This window comes from Bos indicus, chromosome 29 (genome assembly GCF_029378745.1).
Source record: "Bos indicus isolate NIAB-ARS_2022 breed Sahiwal x Tharparkar chromosome 29, NIAB-ARS_B.indTharparkar_mat_pri_1.0, whole genome shotgun sequence".
Lineage (NCBI taxonomy): Eukaryota > Metazoa > Chordata > Mammalia > Artiodactyla > Bovidae > Bos > Bos indicus.
The window spans coordinates 28,464,824-28,482,118 of record NC_091788.1 but is presented as its reverse complement, the minus strand read 5'-3'; the positions used below and the strand labels follow the sequence as shown (position 1 = coordinate 28,482,118).

Genomic DNA, 17,295 nt, shown 5'->3' with positions numbered 1-17,295 from the left:
AAAAAGAGTCAATATATAATAATAATGCTATAAATGAAATTAAAAACACTCTGGAGGCAACAAATAGTAGAATAACAGAGGCAGAAGATAGGATTAGTGAATTAGAAGATAGAATGGTAGAAATAAATGAATCAGAGAGGATAAAAGAAAAACGAATTAAAAGAAATGATGACAATCTCAGAGACCTCCAGGACAATATTAAATGCTGCAACATTCGAATCATAGGGGTTCCAGAAGAAGAAGACAAAAAGAAAGACCATGAGAAAATACTTGAGGAGATAATAGTTGAAAACTTCCCTAAAATGGGGAAGGAAATAATCACCCAAGTCCAAGAAACCCAGAGAGTCCCAAACAGGATAAACCCAAGGCGAAACACCCCAAGACACATATTAATCAAGTTAACAAAGATCAAACACAAAGAAAAAATATTAAAAGCAGCAAGGGAAAAACAACAAATAACACACAAGGGAATTCCCATAAGGATAACAGCTGATCTTTCAATAGAAACTCTTCAAGCCAGGAGGGAATGGCAAGACACACTTAAAATGATGAAAGAAAATAACCTACAGCCCAGATTATTGTACCCAGCAAGGATTTCATTCAAGTATGAAGGAGAAATCAAAAGCTTTTCAGACAAGCAAAAGCTGAGAGAATTCTGCACCACCAAACCAGCTCTCCAACAAATACTAAAGGATATTCTCTAGACAGGAAACACAAAGTTACTTTGACAAAGGAGGCAAGAATATACAATGGATTAAAGACAATCTCTTTAACAAGTGGTGCTGGGAAAACTGGTCAATCACTTGTAAAAGAATGAAACTAGAACACTTTCTAACACCATACACAAAAATAAACTCAAAATGGATTAAAGATCTCAACGTAAGACCAGAAACTATAAAACTCCTAGAGGAGAACATAGGCAAAACACTCTCCGACATACATCACAGCAGGATCCTCTATGACCCACCTCCCAGAATATTGGAAATAAAAGCAAAAATAAACAAATGGGACCTAATTAACCTTAAAAGCTTCTGCACAACAAAGGAAACTTTGTAGATGTGAAACAGGGATCCCAAATTTGCATATTAACAATGTTCCAGGTGATGTTTGATCCCAGGGTTTAGTTGTTTACTGATTTTTGAGTGGCTTTTATGAGAGTCTTTATTTGTAGTGGCAGTGGTCACAATAGCAGCTGGGAGTCACATCAATTTTGAAGTCTCTTTGCGGGCATCCTCACACTTTCTTTAGTCATTAAATCAACTCTAACCAAGCCATTCACTGTATTTATTCCTTTTTGCTGCAGAAAAGTAGAGTTATATGTTTATCATTATAAGTCAGTGATTGATAAAACAGAATACCAAAAAATCGCTAGACATGAGAAAATGTTACACATCCACGGCACCCTGTCAGGCTGCTGAGTCTGAAACACGTATCCTTGATATTGTTACAAAGAAAGGGGAGTGGGGGGAAAGTTTGTCCTATTGCCACTGGATTTACTGAGCAACCTTGGCAGTAGATCTCAGAGTTAATTAAGCAGAAAGCGATTTGGTGGCAATTTATAATCTGGATGACCAATCATCCTGGTTTGTCTAGGTCTGAGTGGTTTCCCCAGGTAGGGCTTCCAGTGTGAAACATGGTGAAGTGCCAGGAAACCTGGTGAGCTGGTCACTCTGTTCCCTTATTTATTCTGAAGAAGTTGCCTATAAACATGGGGAGCCTAGGGCAGATGATAAACGGTGGAGATCTGAGGAACTGACTTTAGGAGGCATTTGAAATTGGAAGAGTACAATTCTGGCAGGTGTGATTGACTGTTCAAAGAAGGTGCCAGGTTAAACAAAGGGGACATTTGAGAGTGAAGAGTGTGGGCTCCAAAGTCACTTAGACTTGGGCTAGATTCCCAGTGTCTTTGTTCACCAGATGTGTGACCTTCAGCAAGTTACTAAATTGCATTTCCATAGTGAAATGAGGAAAACAGTAGTATTTAACTGTTGTGAGGTGTAATTGAAGTAATACATATAAAATATTAGAAGAGTTTGAGGGCTCAGGTAAACATTGAAAAACATGTTAGTGGCTGATATCATTATTATTGTTACTCAGTTACATGAAGGGATCAAGTAGGAGTCCTTACATAGAGATCATTAGAGAGGAGTGAAGGAGAGAAGAGAGAGATGTTTAGATGAGGAAGTTTCTGGACATCACTTGCTGGAGACTTTCATTCTACCTCTCTCTGGCTTGTGTATCCCCAAGTGCAAAAAGTAGATTGTAAATTAAGTAATATTTTATACATCAGATCAGATCAGATCAGTCTCTCAGTCATGTCCGTCTCTTTGCGACCCCATGAACCGCAGCACGCCAGGCCTCCCTGTCCATCACCAACTCCCGGAGTTCACTCAGACTCACGTCCATCGAGTCAGTGATGCCATCCAGCCATCTCATCCTCTGTCGTCCCCTTCTCCTCCTGCCCCCAATCTCTCCCAGCATCAGAGTCTTTTCCAAGGAGTCAACTCTTCGCATGAGGTGGCCAAAGTACTGGGGTTTCAGCCTTAGCATCATTCCTTCCAAAGAAATCCCAGGGCTGATCTTCAGAGTAGACTGGTTGGATCTCCTTGCAGTCCAAGGGACTCACAAGAGTCTTCTCCAACACCACAGTTCAAAAGCATCAATTCTTCGGCGCTCAGCCTTCTTCACAGTCCAACTCTCACATCCATACATGACCACAGGAAAAACCATAACCTTGACTAGATGAACCTTAGTTGGCAAAGTAATGTCTCTGCTTTTGAATATGGTATCTAGGTTGGTCATAACTTTCCTTCCAAGGAGTAAGTGTCTTTTAATTTCATGGCTGCAGTTACCATCTGCAGTGATTTCGGAGCCCAGAAAAATAGTCTGACACTGTTTCCACTGTTTCCCTGTCTATTTCCCATGAAGTGATGGGACCGGATGCCATGATCTTCATTTTCTGAATGTTGAGCTTTAAGCCAACTTTTTCACTCTCCACTTTCACTTTCATCAAGAGGCTTTTTAGTTCCTCTCCACTTTCTGCCATAAGGGTGGTGTCATCTGCATATCTGAGGTTATTGATATTTCTCCCGGAAATCTTGATTCCAGTTTGTGTTTCTTCCAGTCCAGCATTTCTCATGATGTACTCTGCATATAAGTTAAATAAGCAGGGTGACAATATGCAGCCTTGACGTACTCCTTTTCCGATTTGGAACCAGTCTGTTTTTCCACGTCTACTTCTAACTGTTGCTTCCTGACCTGCATACAAATTTCTCAAGAGGCAGATCAGGTGGTCTGGTATTCCCATCTCTTTCAGAATTTTCCACAGTTTATTGTGATCCACACAGTCAAAGGCTTTGGCATAGTCAATAAAGCAGAAATAGATGTTTTTATACATAGAAATTAATAAAAAGGTGAATTTCAAACTCACTGTTGAAAGTTTAATGTTTTATTGAGGTGTAATTGATATACAATATTATATTAGTTTTGGATATAGAACATACTTTTTCGATGTTTTTTGTAGTATACTCCACCTACAGTTAGTGAACTGTAACTCCACTCACAGTAAAAGAAGTGACTCTTTGGAAAAGACCCTGATGCTGGGAAAGATTGAAGACAGGAGAAGAAGGGGATGACAGAGGATAAAATGGTTGGATGGCATCACCAACTCAACGGACTTGAGTTTGAGCAAGTTCCAGGAGTTGATGATGAACAGGGAAGCCTGGAATGCTGTAGTCCTTGGGGTCTCAGAGAGTCGGACATGACTGAGCGACTGAACTAAACTTACAGTTAAGGATACATAAGACTTGTCTATTTGATACCTGCATCAGGAAGATCCTCTGGAGGAGGAAATCACAACCACTCTAGTATTCTTTTTTTTTTTTTTTATTGATGGATAATTACTTTACAGAATTTTGTTGTTTTCTGTCAAACCTCAACACGAATCATCCATAGTTATACATATAACCTCTCCGTTTTGAACCTTCTTCCCATCTCCCTCCCCATTCCACCCATTTAGGTTTCTACAGAGCCCCTGTTTGAGTTTCCTGAGCCATACAGCAAATTCCCATTGGCTATCTATTTACATATGGTAATATAACTTTCCATGTTACTCTCTCCATGCATCTCACCCCTCTCCTCCTCTCTCCACATGTCCATGAGTCTATTCTCCATGTCTTTTTCTCCCTGCTGCCCTAGTTCTTCAGTACCATTCTTATAGATTCCATATATATGTGTTAGAATATGGTATTTATCTTTCTCTTCCTGACTCACTTCACTCTGTATAATAGGTTCTAGGTTCATCCATCTCATCAAAACGGACTCAAATGCATTCCTTTTCATGGCTGAGTGTTATTCCACCGTGCATATGTACAACAACTTCTTTATCCATTCATCTGTCAAAGGACATCTAGGTTGCTTCCATTTTCTAGCTATTATAAATTGTGCTGCAGTGAACAATGGGGTACATGTATCTGTTTCAAGTTTGGTTTCCTCAGAGTAGATGCCTAGGAGTGGGATTGCTGGGTCATGTAGTGGTTTTATTCCTAGTTTTTTAAGGAATCTCCATACCATCTTCCATAGTGGCTGTATCAATTTACATTCCCTCCAACAGTTCAAGAGCGTTGCCTTTTCTCCCTGCCCTCTCTGGCATTCATTGTTCATAGACTTTTTGATGATGGCCATTCTGACTGGTGTGAGGTGATATCTCATTGCAGTTTTAATTTGCATTTCTCAAAATTGCCAACATCCACTGGATCATCGAAAAAGCAGGAGAGTTTCAGAAAAAACATCTATTTCTGCTTTATTGACTATGCCAAAGCCTTTGACTGTGTGGATCACAATAAACTGTGGAAAATTCTGAAAGAGGTGGGAATACCAGACCACCTGACCTGTCTCTTGAGAAACCTGTATGCAGGTCAGGAAGCAACAGTTAGAACTGGACATGGAACAACAGACTGGTTCCAAATAGGAAAAGGAGTACATCAAGGCTGTATATTGTCACCCTGCTTATTTAACTTATATGCAGAGTACATCATGAGAAACGCTGGGCTGGAAGAAACACAAGCTGGAATCAAGATTGCTGGGAGAAATATCAGTAACCTCAGATATGCAGATGACGCCATCCTTACGGCAGAAAGTGGAGAAGAATGAAAGAGTCTCTTGATGAAAGTGAAAGCGGAGAGTGAAAAAGTTGGCTTAAAGCTCAACATTCAGAAAACGAAGATCATGGCATCTGGTCCCATCACTTCATGGCAAATAGATGGGGAAACAGTGGAAACAGTGGCTGACTTTATTTTTCTGGGCTCCAAAATCACTGTAGATGGTGATTGCAGCCATGAAATTAAAAGACGCTTACTCCTTGGAAGGAAAGCTATGACCAACCTAGATAGCATGTTAAAAAAGCAGAGACATTACTTTGCCATCAAAGGTTCATCTAGTCAAGGCTATGGTTTTTCCAGTGGTCATGTATGGATGTGAGAGTTGGACTGTGAAGAAAGCTGAGTACAGAAGAATTGATGCTTTTGAACTGTGGTGTTGGGGAAGACTCTTGCGAGCCCCGTGGACTACAAGGAGATCCAACCAGTCCATTCTAAAGGAGATCAGTCTTGGGTGTTCATTGGAAGGCCTGATGTTGAAGCTGAAACTCCAATACTTTGGCCACCTGATACGAAGAGCTGACTCCTTTGAAAAGACCCTGGTTTTGGGAAAGATTGAAGGCAAGGGGAGAAGGGGAGGACAGATGATGAGATGGTTGGATGGCATCACCGACTCTATGGACATGAGTTTGGGTAAACTCTGGGAGTTAGTGATGGACAGGGAGGCCTGGTGTGCTGCAGTTCTTGGGGTCACAAAGAACTGACATGACTGAGCAACTGAACTGAACTGAGTGTGTATATGTCAATCCCAATCTCCCAATTTATGCCTTCTTCCACCACCCACTGATAACCATTTTGTTTTCTATATCTGTAACTCTATTTCTGTTTTATAGATAAGTTCATTTGTACTCTTTTCTAAGATTCCACATATGAGTGATAACATGTTATTTGTCTTTCTCTGTCTCACCTACTTAACTTAGTATGATAATCTCTAGTCTATCCATGTTGCTGCAAATGGTACTATTTAATTCTTTCTGATGACTGAGTAATATTCCATTGTATATATGTACCACACATTCTTTATCCACTCCTCTGTCAATGGATATTTGGGTTGCTTCCATGTCCTGGCTGTTGTAAATAGTGCTACAATGAACACTGGAGTGCATGTATCTTTTCAAATTATGTTTTTCTCCAGATATATACTCAAAAATGGGATTGTTGGTTTTGCCATACATTAACATGAATTCGCCACAGGTATACAAAACCAATACAATATTGTAAAGTAATTAATCTCCAATTAAAATGAATAAATTTATATTAAAAAATGGGATTGTTGGGCAATATGGTAACTCTATTTTTAGTTTTTTAAGGAATCTCCATACTGTTTTCCATAGTGGTTGCACCAATTTACATTCCCATCAACAGCGTAGAAGGGTACCCTTGTCTCCACACCATCTCCAGCATTTATTGTTTGTAGATTGTTTTTGATGATGGCCATTCTCCCTGGATAAGGAAATGGAAGCCCACTCCAATATTCTTGCTTGGAGACTCCCATGGACAGAGGAGCCTGACAGGTTACAGTCCATAGGGGTCGCAGAGTCAGACATGACTGAAGTGACTTAGCACACACACATGCAACAGGAGGTTAGACACTGAAGAAGAAAAGATTATTGAAAGAGCAACTATTAAACTAAACCACACAGAAAAACAGCAAACAACCTCAGTAACATGTAGAACAATTTCAAGTGGTCTAAACAATTTGTGTCATTAGAGTCCAGGAAGGAAGAGAATAAACAAAAAATATTTGAAGATGCAATGGTTAAAATATACTATATTTGGTGGGTGGACATAGAGATAATCAAAGAAGAACAAAATGTGGATAATTGTTGAGCTGGCTGTTGGGTATATGGATGTTTAGACAACTCTTCTCTTTACTCTGTATATATTAAATTTTTTTCATATTAAAAGGTTATAATTAAATAGATAATTGATTTAAGGGTAAAAGCAAACATTTTAAAACTTCTGAAGAAAAATGAAAAATTTCATGATGTTGGTATAGGCTAAGGGATTTTAGAATAAGCGCAAAAGTACCCACCATAAAAGACCAGAAATGACAACTGGGCTTAAGAATGAAAACTTCTATTCTTGGAAATAGACTATTGAAGAAGTGAAAAGACAAGACACAGAGAGGGGAAGATGTTCAATATCAAAGGACTTGTATTCGGGTCATATAAGAACTTTTATAATTCACTAGGTCTCTTCCCTGGAGAAGGCAATGGCACCCCACTCCAGTACACTTGCCTGGAAAATCCCATGGATGGAGGAGCCTGGTGGGCTGCCAGTCCATGGGGTCGCTAAGAGTTGGACACGACTGAGCGACTTCACTTTCACTTTTCACTTTCACGCACTGGAGAAGGACATGGCAACCCACTCCAGTGTTCTTGCCTGGAGAATCCCAGGGATGGGGGAGCCGGGTGGGCTGCCATCTCTGGGGTCGTACAGAGTCAGACACGACTGAAGCGACTTAGCAGCAGCAGGTCTCTTCCCAAGTCCCATCCCCTAGAGGCAGACCACACAGCTGGCTGTTCACCCCCAGAGCAAAGGATGGCCAGGGAATGGCTGTGTGTCAAGGTATGGATGGAGTGCTTGTGGAGTGGGACAGAAGAGGTGTGAGGTGGATGGGGCAAGCTGTGACTGTGGACGGGGGCTTCTTTATGTATTGAGTATTGGCAGCAGAAACCTCAAATTTGCATCTTTAACAAGTTTCCAGGTGATTCTGTATCCCAGAGCTCAGTTATTTATTAGCAATTTTGTGAGTATGAGGGCCATTTTACATGATGGCAGTGGTCATAGTGGCAGCTTTGGGTCAGATCTAACATGAAGTCACTTAGGAGGGAGCCTCACCCTTTGTTTAGTCATTAGTTAAACTGTAAGCAAGTTATTCCTTTATTCACTGCCTTTCTGCTTGAGAATACTGGAGGTCCATTTCTGATAATAAATCACTGATAGATACAAGAGAATACCAGAATTAGCTAGAAATAACAAGAAGTATCTATTAATCTTATGCATCATATCAGGCTGCTAAGTCTAAAACGTATCCTTGATATTGGAATAAAGCAAGAGGAGTGGGGAGAAACTTTGTCTCAAGGCCACTGCATTTACTGGCTGAGGTAGATGGTAGATCTCTGAGTTAATTAAACAGGGGAAGAGAGTTGTAACAGCATGTAATCTGGTGACCAGTCATCCTGGTTTTTTGGAACAGAAGGGTTTCCCAGGGTGGAGGCTTCCAGAGTTAAAACTGGTAAGGTGACTGGTAAACTGCTGAGCTGGTCACTCTAGTGTAAACTTTCCTTAGTTATAAAAAGAAGTTGCTGATAAATGTGAAGAAATTAGGGAAGATGAAAGGTGAGAATCTGAGGAAGTGATTATAGGAGACATTTGAGATTGGAAGAGCACAATTAGGGCAGGGTTAATTGCTGTTCAGAGGGAGCAACAGCATAAAGCAAAGGGCAAGATGACTGAGAGCCAAGAGTGTGGGTTACAGAGTCACTTAGACTTGGATTTGAGTTCTCAAGTCTTTGTTTATCAGCTGTGTGACCTTGAGCAATTTACTACATCAAATTCCACAGTGAAATGGGGAAAACAGTGGTACTTAACTATTGTGAAGTGTAATTGAAATAAGGCATACAAAGCATTTAGAAGAGTTGTGTGGCTCAGAGTAGATGCCCCCAAACATGGTAGTGGGTGGCATTATTATTATCATGACTAAAAAGTCATAAAAGGATGAGGTAGAAGTTCTTGGGCGGAAAAAAGTAGGGAGAAGTCAAAGAAAACGGACGAGGAAGTCCAGATGAGAAAGCTCTAAATATTACTTCTTGGTGCCTCTCAATTTCATTACTCTCTGCTTTGTGTACTCCCCAAGTGCAAATATGGCCTCCCAGGTGAAGCCAGTGATAAAGAACCCACCTACCAATACAGGAGACCTAAAAAGACATGGGTTCTATAGCAGGGCTGGGAAGATTCCCTGGAGGAGGGCATGGCAACCCATTTCAGTATTCTTGCCATGGACAAAGGAGCCCAGTAGGCTATGCTCCATAGGGTCACACCAAGTTGGACACCACTGAATCATCTTAGCACACACCCATGCAAATGCAAATAAGTAGGAACTGGGTTGAGCAATGTTTTCTACACAGAAGGTAATTAAACAGTGAATGACTCTAAAATTCAATGATAAAAGTTTAATTTTTAATTGAAAGGTAGTTGATTTACAATATTCTATTACTTTCAGACATGCAACAAAGTTATTCAGTATTTTTATAGTTAATACACTTTTTTTTTCTCTTTCTTTCTTTGTGGCCACTTTTTTTTTGTTTAAGTTAAATTTATTTATTTTAACTGGAGGCTAATTTCTTTACAATATTGTATTGGCTCTGCCACACATCAAGATGAATCCACCATGGGTGTACACGTGTTCCCCATCCTGAACCCTCCTCCCACCTCCCTCCCTGTACCATCCCTCCTGGTCATCCCAGTGCACCAGCCCCAAGGATCCTGTATTGAACCTGGACTGGTGATTCATTTCTTATATGATATTATACATGTTTCCATGACATTCCCCCAAATCATCCCCCCCCCCCCCAATCCACAGAGTCCAAAAGACTGTTCTATACATCTGTGTCTCTTTTGCTGTCTCGCATACAGGGTTGTCGTTACCATCTTTCTAAATTCCATATATATGCGTTAATATACTGTATTTGGTGTTTTTATTTCTGGCTTACTTCACTCTGTATAATAGGCTCCAGTTTAATCCACCTCATTAGAACTGATTCAAATGTATTCTTTTTAATGGCTGAGTAATACTCCATTGTGTATATGTACCACAGCTTTCTTATCCATTCATCTGCTGATGGACATCTAGGTTGCTTCCAAGTCACCATAAACTAATTGGTTTATTTCCCTGTGCTGTACCATACATCCTTTTTCCTTCTTTATTTTATATATAATAGTTGTGAGCTTAATCCCCTGGCTGTCATGTCCACCCCCCATCCCAGTAGCCACTGTTGGTTCTCTGATTCTGTGAAATTTTAAAACATATATTAAATTACAATCAAGAGAATAGAGTTTGCCAAAGGGTCAGAATAGAGAAAATGCTTCTCAATGAGAGAAAAGATGAACTTAACATCAGTCAGTAGTTCAGTCACTTAATCATGTCCGACTCTTGGTGACCCCATGGACTGCAGCATGCAGGCTTCCCTGTCCATCACCAACTCCCAAAGCTTGCTCAAACTCATGTCCATCAAGTCAGTGATGACATCCAATCATCTCATCCTCTGTCATCCCCATCTCCTCCTGCCTGCAATCTCTTCCAGTATCAGAATCTGTTCCAAGGAGTCGGTTCTTCACATCAGGTGGCCAAAGTATTGGAGTTTCAGCTTCAGCATCAGTCCTTCCAATGAATATTCAGAACTGATTTCTTTGAGGATTGACTGGTTTGATCTCCTTGCAGTTCAAGGGAATATCAAGAGTCTTCTCCAACACCCCAGTTCAAAAGCATGAATTCTTTGGCACTCAGCTTTCTTCATAGTCTAACTCTCACATCCATACATGACCACTGGAAAACCCATAGCTTTGACTAGATGGACCTTTTTTGGCAAAGTAATGTCTCTGCTTTTTAATATGCTGTCTAGGTTGGTTATAGCTTTTCTTCTAAGGAGCAAGCATCTTTTAACTTCATGGCTGCAGTCACCATCTGCAGTGATTTTGGAGCCCCCCACCCCTCAAATAAAATCTGTTACTGTTTCCATTGTTTCCTCATCGATTTGCCATGAAGTGATGGGACTGGTTGCCATGATCTCAGTTTTTCGCATGTAGAGTTTTAAGCCAGCTTTTTCACTCTCCTCTTTCACTTTCATCAAGAGGCTTTTTAGTTTCTCTTCACTTTCTGCCATAAGGGTGGTTTCATCTGCATATCTGAGGTTATTGATATTTCTCCCAGCAATCTTGATTCCAGCTTATGCTTCATCCAACTTAACACCAGCTGGCTTCAAACAGAAGTGGGAGGAAACAGAAGGTGGGAAGGAAGAGGGAAGGAGGCAAGAGCAGTTACCCAGTCATGCAGAGAAGGGACTGTTTCCAAACCCAAGTAGGTGAGCATTTGGAGTGCTCCCCTCTGGGATTCATAACAAGTTATTTTTAAAACTGAGAAAGAATCATAACATTTGTATCAAAAGGATTTTACCCTCAGAGTTTTCTGGATGGCCACCTTTACCTCCTTATTCCTCAAGCTGTAGATCAGGGGGTTCAGCATGGGGATCACTGTGGTGTAGAACACGGAGGCCACGTTCTCCTGGGCCAGGGAACTGGCCGTGGAGGGTTTCAAGTACATGAAGGCGGTTGTTCCATAGAAAATCCCCACGGCTGCAAAGTGTGAGCTGCATGTGCTGAAGGCTTTGGACCTTCCCTCTGTGGTACTGATGTGGAGGATACTGGACAGGATGAAGGCATAGGAAATTAGGACTGTTGAACTGGTGACTATGAAGTTGAATACAGCAAAAATGAAGACTGTCATCTCAACATGGTAGGTGCTAGAGCATGTTAGCTTCATGAGGGGGAGGATTTCACAGAAGTAATAACTGATGAGGTGTTCACAGTAGGACTGTTTCAACATGAGGCCAGTCTCTATAGTTGAACCAATGAACCCTATGGCATAGACCCCAGCTACCAGAAGGGAGCAGACTTGATGAGACATGTTGATGTTGTAAAGCAAAGGTCTGCAGATGGCAACATAGCGGTCATAGGCCATCACTGTCAGCATGTAACACTCAGCAATGACAAACACCAGGAAGAAGTAGAGCTGGGACATGCACCCTGCATAGGAGATGATGTTCTTCTCTGACACAAAGTTCACCAGCATCTTAGGGGTAATGACAGAGGAGTAGCAGAGATCCACAAAGGACAGGTTGCTGAGGAAGTAGTACATGGGGGTGTGAAGGTGGGCATTTAGACAAATCAGTGTTATCACGCCCAGGTTCCCTATCATGGTGACCAAGTAAATCCCAAGGAAGAGGAAGAAAAGTGGGAGCTGAAGCTCTGGCCGATCTGTCAAACCCTGAAGAATGAACTCTGTCACTGTAGAGTGATTTTCTGTAGCCATTCTCCTCTGGGTGGGGGCCCTGCGGGGATGGGAGAGAAGAACTACCTGAAAGGCTGCTTCTTGCACTGCTTGGTGAAGCTAGTTTTGAGCATTTGGGACCAGCAGAGGGATCCTGATATCCTTTCTGATGAATGTTCCCTCATCCTACTCTTTGTTTTGGGAGGAAGACTAGACCTTGGGTATTTCAAAGGTCATAGAGATGAGAAGAAAAATGGAACAAGATCCAGAACTTTTACCGTATTCATGTCTCTGAAATATCCTAGAGCAGTGGGTCTTAAAGTCTAGTCCCTTACCAGCATTGCTTGCATCGCCTGAAGACATTGGAGATGCAGATTCTCTGGCCTCACCCCAGACCTCCCAAGTCAAGAACTCTGGGTTGGGGTCCACTGATCTGTGTACCACACTGTCTCCAGGTGAGGCTGATGCAGGTTCAAGTCTGAGAAGCTCAATCCGGTAGATAACAAGCAGTAGAATTCATATTTTGTAGTTGGAGACGTAGTTTGCTTCTGAAATGAAACTTCCCTGTGGTCTATGGAAGTCCTAAATATTCACCAATTGTGAACAGATGAAAACTTGTCTCAAACAGATTTAGTGTCAGGGTGATATGGTAGTTACAACAGTATCACTGAATTACAAGTCAGTTTCTGCATCTGAAATGTGAAATTAGTGATATCGATTCCTAAGGTGTTTGTAAAAATAATATTGGATAATACATAGTTAGAAAATATTTTTCAAAAAGCCAGCTCCATAAAAATGTGATGTGTCAATAGGTGTCTGGAATTCTTTGTGGTCTACAGAGGTTCTCAATTAATCCATCTGTGCTGAGGCCTCAGTCCTGGCACGTAGCATCGTCTAGAGCAAGGGACCTCAGCCTCCGGGATCTAATGCCTCATGATCTGAGGTGGACCTGATGTAATAATATTAAAGTGCACAATAAAGGTAACGTCCTTGAATTATCCTGAAACCATACCCCTGCTGCCCGGGTCCGTGGAAAAATTGTCTTCCACAGAACTATTCCCTGATATCAGAAAGATTGGGGACCACAGGTCTAGAGTAGGGCTCAATAGTTACTCTTACTATTGTTGTTGTTTTTATTTTCAGATCATAATAAGCCATTATCTCCTTATTGACAAAGTACCCGCATTATACACATGGCTATAAGAATCATGGATCATCATTGCTATAGATATCCCTTTTCTGAAATAAATATTTCTTAAGCTAAAACCCTAAATTTGCACTATTTTCTTTGCTCACTTTTACAGCTACTAACTTTTATGTAATGCTAGTCAAAAGTCAATCTCATTAACTCCTCCCACAAGTTTTGTGTATAAGGAAAAATATGTCTAGAGTTGAATTTTCATTCCTATGTTCATATGGAGGAAACTGAAATGCCAGAAAGAAGTGATTTTCCTGAGGCTTCCTAATTATCAAGGACTTGGAACTGAAACTGCTTTCTTCTGATCATGAGCTCTTCCTTTGGCCCAAGCGTGGAGCCTTATAAACCTGCACACCTAGAGCTCTAAGCAATGATGTGGTTGAACATGCTTGATCCTTGGTGTGTTAGATTGTGCATAGCTAATAAAAAAGAATATTGCATTATTTTCCTATTTTCTAGGAAACTTAGCCTTTAAAAGTTAAATTTACAAGCACAAAACTGGTTATGAAACTTTGGACTTCTGACTTCTAGTCTATTTTGTTTTCAGTAAACTATGTTGCTTGTGTGCAGCACTTTGTTATTATTTAGTAAACTTAATCTATTGAATTTCTGGACATAAATGACAAATTTTATTAACAATTTCAGATTTTTAAATAAATTATCAAGGCATTAAATGTGCATTGTAAGAAATCAGAAACACTAAGAAGCAAAAATACAATGCTATTTTCCTGTTCCTTGGAGACTAACAACAGTCTAGACTGTCTTTTTACATCTTATCAGTGTATATATACTTACATGTGTATCGGCATATAGTATTTAAAAAATTTTGTAACCTAGTTTCTAACTGTAGCACTTCAAAATGTATGGTGTCATTTGATTCCTATAAGAATAATAATATTATTAATAAATGATTTCTATAAGAATAGTAATTCTGGCGCTAACTATATTTCTTATCTAAGTGTAAGAGTCTTTGAATCTTTAGGATGTGGTGTGAAGACAAGAAAATCTGCATTGCCTTTGTAAACTTTATATGTTAAATTATTGGTGGTTAAATTGTTTGCTTCATAATAATTACTATCAGAAATAGCTAAGATTTTTTGAATATTTTTCAATTTATTAAAAAGGAGAAAAAGTAGGTAGCAACAATAGATTGAAAATATCTTGCATATCCCCTTCTACTCAATTTCTACCTCTTGAAATGTGGAAAAATCCACCTGGAATATACCATTACCATAAATCAAAGGGCTTTACAGAACAGTACAAAGTGAACATAATTTACTTAGTGCAGGGCTGATTGGAAAACCCTAGACAGCACTGAGAATTATTTTCTCCCACAATCATCTAATAACATAAAACAGGAAAACATGACCCCATACTTGATATCAGTCACTACAATTATTACCTCCAGTTCTAGCAGACCATCAGAAGTTCAGGATTACTGCCCATAAGAAAATAACACACAAAGAAAAAACACTTAGAGATGAAGTAAACATATGGTTGAAAATCTTCTGCATTATAAACAAGAGTTCATGGAAGATATATGTTCTTTGTACAATTGCTTTAAATCATGATTAAGTACTTGTACTGAGGAAAAATGGATCAGTTTCCCAGAAATTACAGAGGATGCCTAGATTTCAAATGTCAGGAAATAAATATCAGGGAGTGAGAGGACCTTATAGATTTATATCTAATTCTGTTTACTCAAAGGGACCAGCACTGTCATGAAAAATAGATCTCATAGATTGGGGACTTGCAGGTCAGCCTATTTATATAAGTATGGTCACAGCTTCTCCTGGGATGCAGTCACTTAAGGAGCAATTAGAGTCTTGGTTTACCCCTTTGCTGTGAATCATGTCTTTTGTCTCCCAGGTGTGTTAATTTTCCTTTTATTGGTAGAGTCACTTTGCTGTTTGGGAAACTATAGTCTAATGCCCTCCTTTAAAACATTTTACAACCAATAACCGTATCATCATCGTCTTTGTTGTCATCACCACCAACACCACCTTGGTCATTACCATTAACATCGTCATCAGTCACTTCCATTATGGTTGTTACTCATCATTAGCTATCCACTATCAGGCATTATCAACTAGGCTTAAAATGTTTATTCTAAAGGATTCAAACATAAATAAGGGATTCAAAACATACTTGAATTTTTCAATAAAACAAACCGTATACTTTCCATAAGGAATATGGATTTATAAGGAATGCTAAATTTGTCACCTTGTTGCTGCAACTGTAGACCAACAGTGGTAGAATGGCAGGAAATCGAGGGGCATAAGAAGGTAGACATAAGAAGTCTTCACTAATACATTCTCATTCTTAAGGGAAATACATTTATAAGACTATGCAGTTGTCAAGAATATATTCAGCAATATATCATTGATGAAAATGTTGTGAAGATTAGCTAATGAAGATTTTTAAGCTAAATTTTATCTTCTGAGATAATTGTAGATTCATATGTAGGTATAAGAAATAATATAGAGAGATCCTGTGTACATTATGCAGTTTCCCCCAATGGGAATATTTTGCAAAATTACAATACAGTATCATACATAGGATTCTGCATGTTATGACAGACAATCTACTGATCTTATTCAGCTTTCCCTATTTTTATTTATACTCATTTCTGTGTGTATACATTTACTTTGATGCAATTTATCACATGCACAGATTTGAGTATCCATCACTACAGTTCATATAAATACACATCACTTTCATTTTCTAATTTTAAAACAGTACCTTGATTTCTTATTATCCTCCAAAGATTATTATTTTTCTTTAGTATCTTTATAGTCTCACTAATTTAATCATACTTTTTTTGTGTTTTACTCTATTACAACTACTATCCTTTTGTTGCTCAAAATTTTCTGTCTTTGGCCTGTGGAATTCTCTTTATTTTGTCTCTTGAGTCTTTTGGATATGGTTCTACTAGTCTCTAATATTAAATATTGTCTGATATGACAAGGTCTAATGTTAAATATTGTCTGATCTCCTCTCATATATTCCATTCTTCAGACCAGAAACCAACACTTTCTTCAAGCTATTTGTATTCTTTTAGTGGTGAAAAGGTGTTTCAAGGCTACAAACTAAGTTTGTAGTACAGGGGCTCTTTGTTTCTGGGTTAGTAATTGTTTCTAGGTCTTTCAAAAAGAACTCAAAAATTTGTACTAAGTGGTTTTCAATAATTTTATAAGGATATGTTTTGATATTCACTCTTCAGTGTTTTTATTAGGTGTGATGTTTCTTTTTAATATGTCACTTCAGATATCTAAATTATTATCTATTTAATACTGGGAAAAGTTCCTTGAATTACATTTTTTACTTTTGCTTTGGTTTTGTCCTTGTGGCTCTTGCTCACCATAGACTAAATCTTCTTGACCTGGTATCTACATTTGTTGCTTCCCATAAATTTCTTCATTTTTTTCTTTTCTTCATTTCCTTCTTTCAGGTTCTGTTTTTCTTGAAGTATTATTTGTTGTATTTATTTGCTCTTCTATTACTTTTAATTTCTTAAATTATTTTTTTTTTCATTTCTAGGAATTTCCTGAATTATTATATCATTACTGAATTTGTCCTAATTCTGAATTTTGTTGTTTTTTCATTCCCCGAATCAGTTTCAAAATGTGTCTTAGCTCATTTTGATAGAGTGTATTGTATTCATCCATTTGAAGGGACTTGCTTTGGATTGTTCTCTCTATTAGTCACACACCATATGCAATTAAAAACTGGACAACATATATAAAATAATTGTTTTTAGACACTGAACACCAAGTAATGCTGACTTATGACCTAAGACAGAAGAGGAACAGATGAGGTGAACCCTATGTCCACCCTGACTCTTGGTCTGGTGATCCTTTTGAGATCATGGCTGAAGGAAGGTATATGGC

The 17,295-nt window shown here is 39.1% G+C and overlaps 1 protein-coding gene across 1 annotated transcript; it reads right to left on the bottom strand.

Moving 5' to 3' along the window:
- Positions 1–11,319: 11,319 nt before the first annotated feature.
- Positions 11,320–12,273, bottom strand: LOC109554078 (olfactory receptor 8A1-like). The gene has a single exon (XM_019954392.2). The coding sequence runs from the start codon at positions 12,247–12,249 to the stop codon at positions 11,320–11,322; it is 930 nt and encodes a 309-aa protein (XP_019809951.2). The 5' UTR covers positions 12,250–12,273.
- Between the last annotated feature and the right edge of the window lie 5,022 nt (positions 12,274–17,295).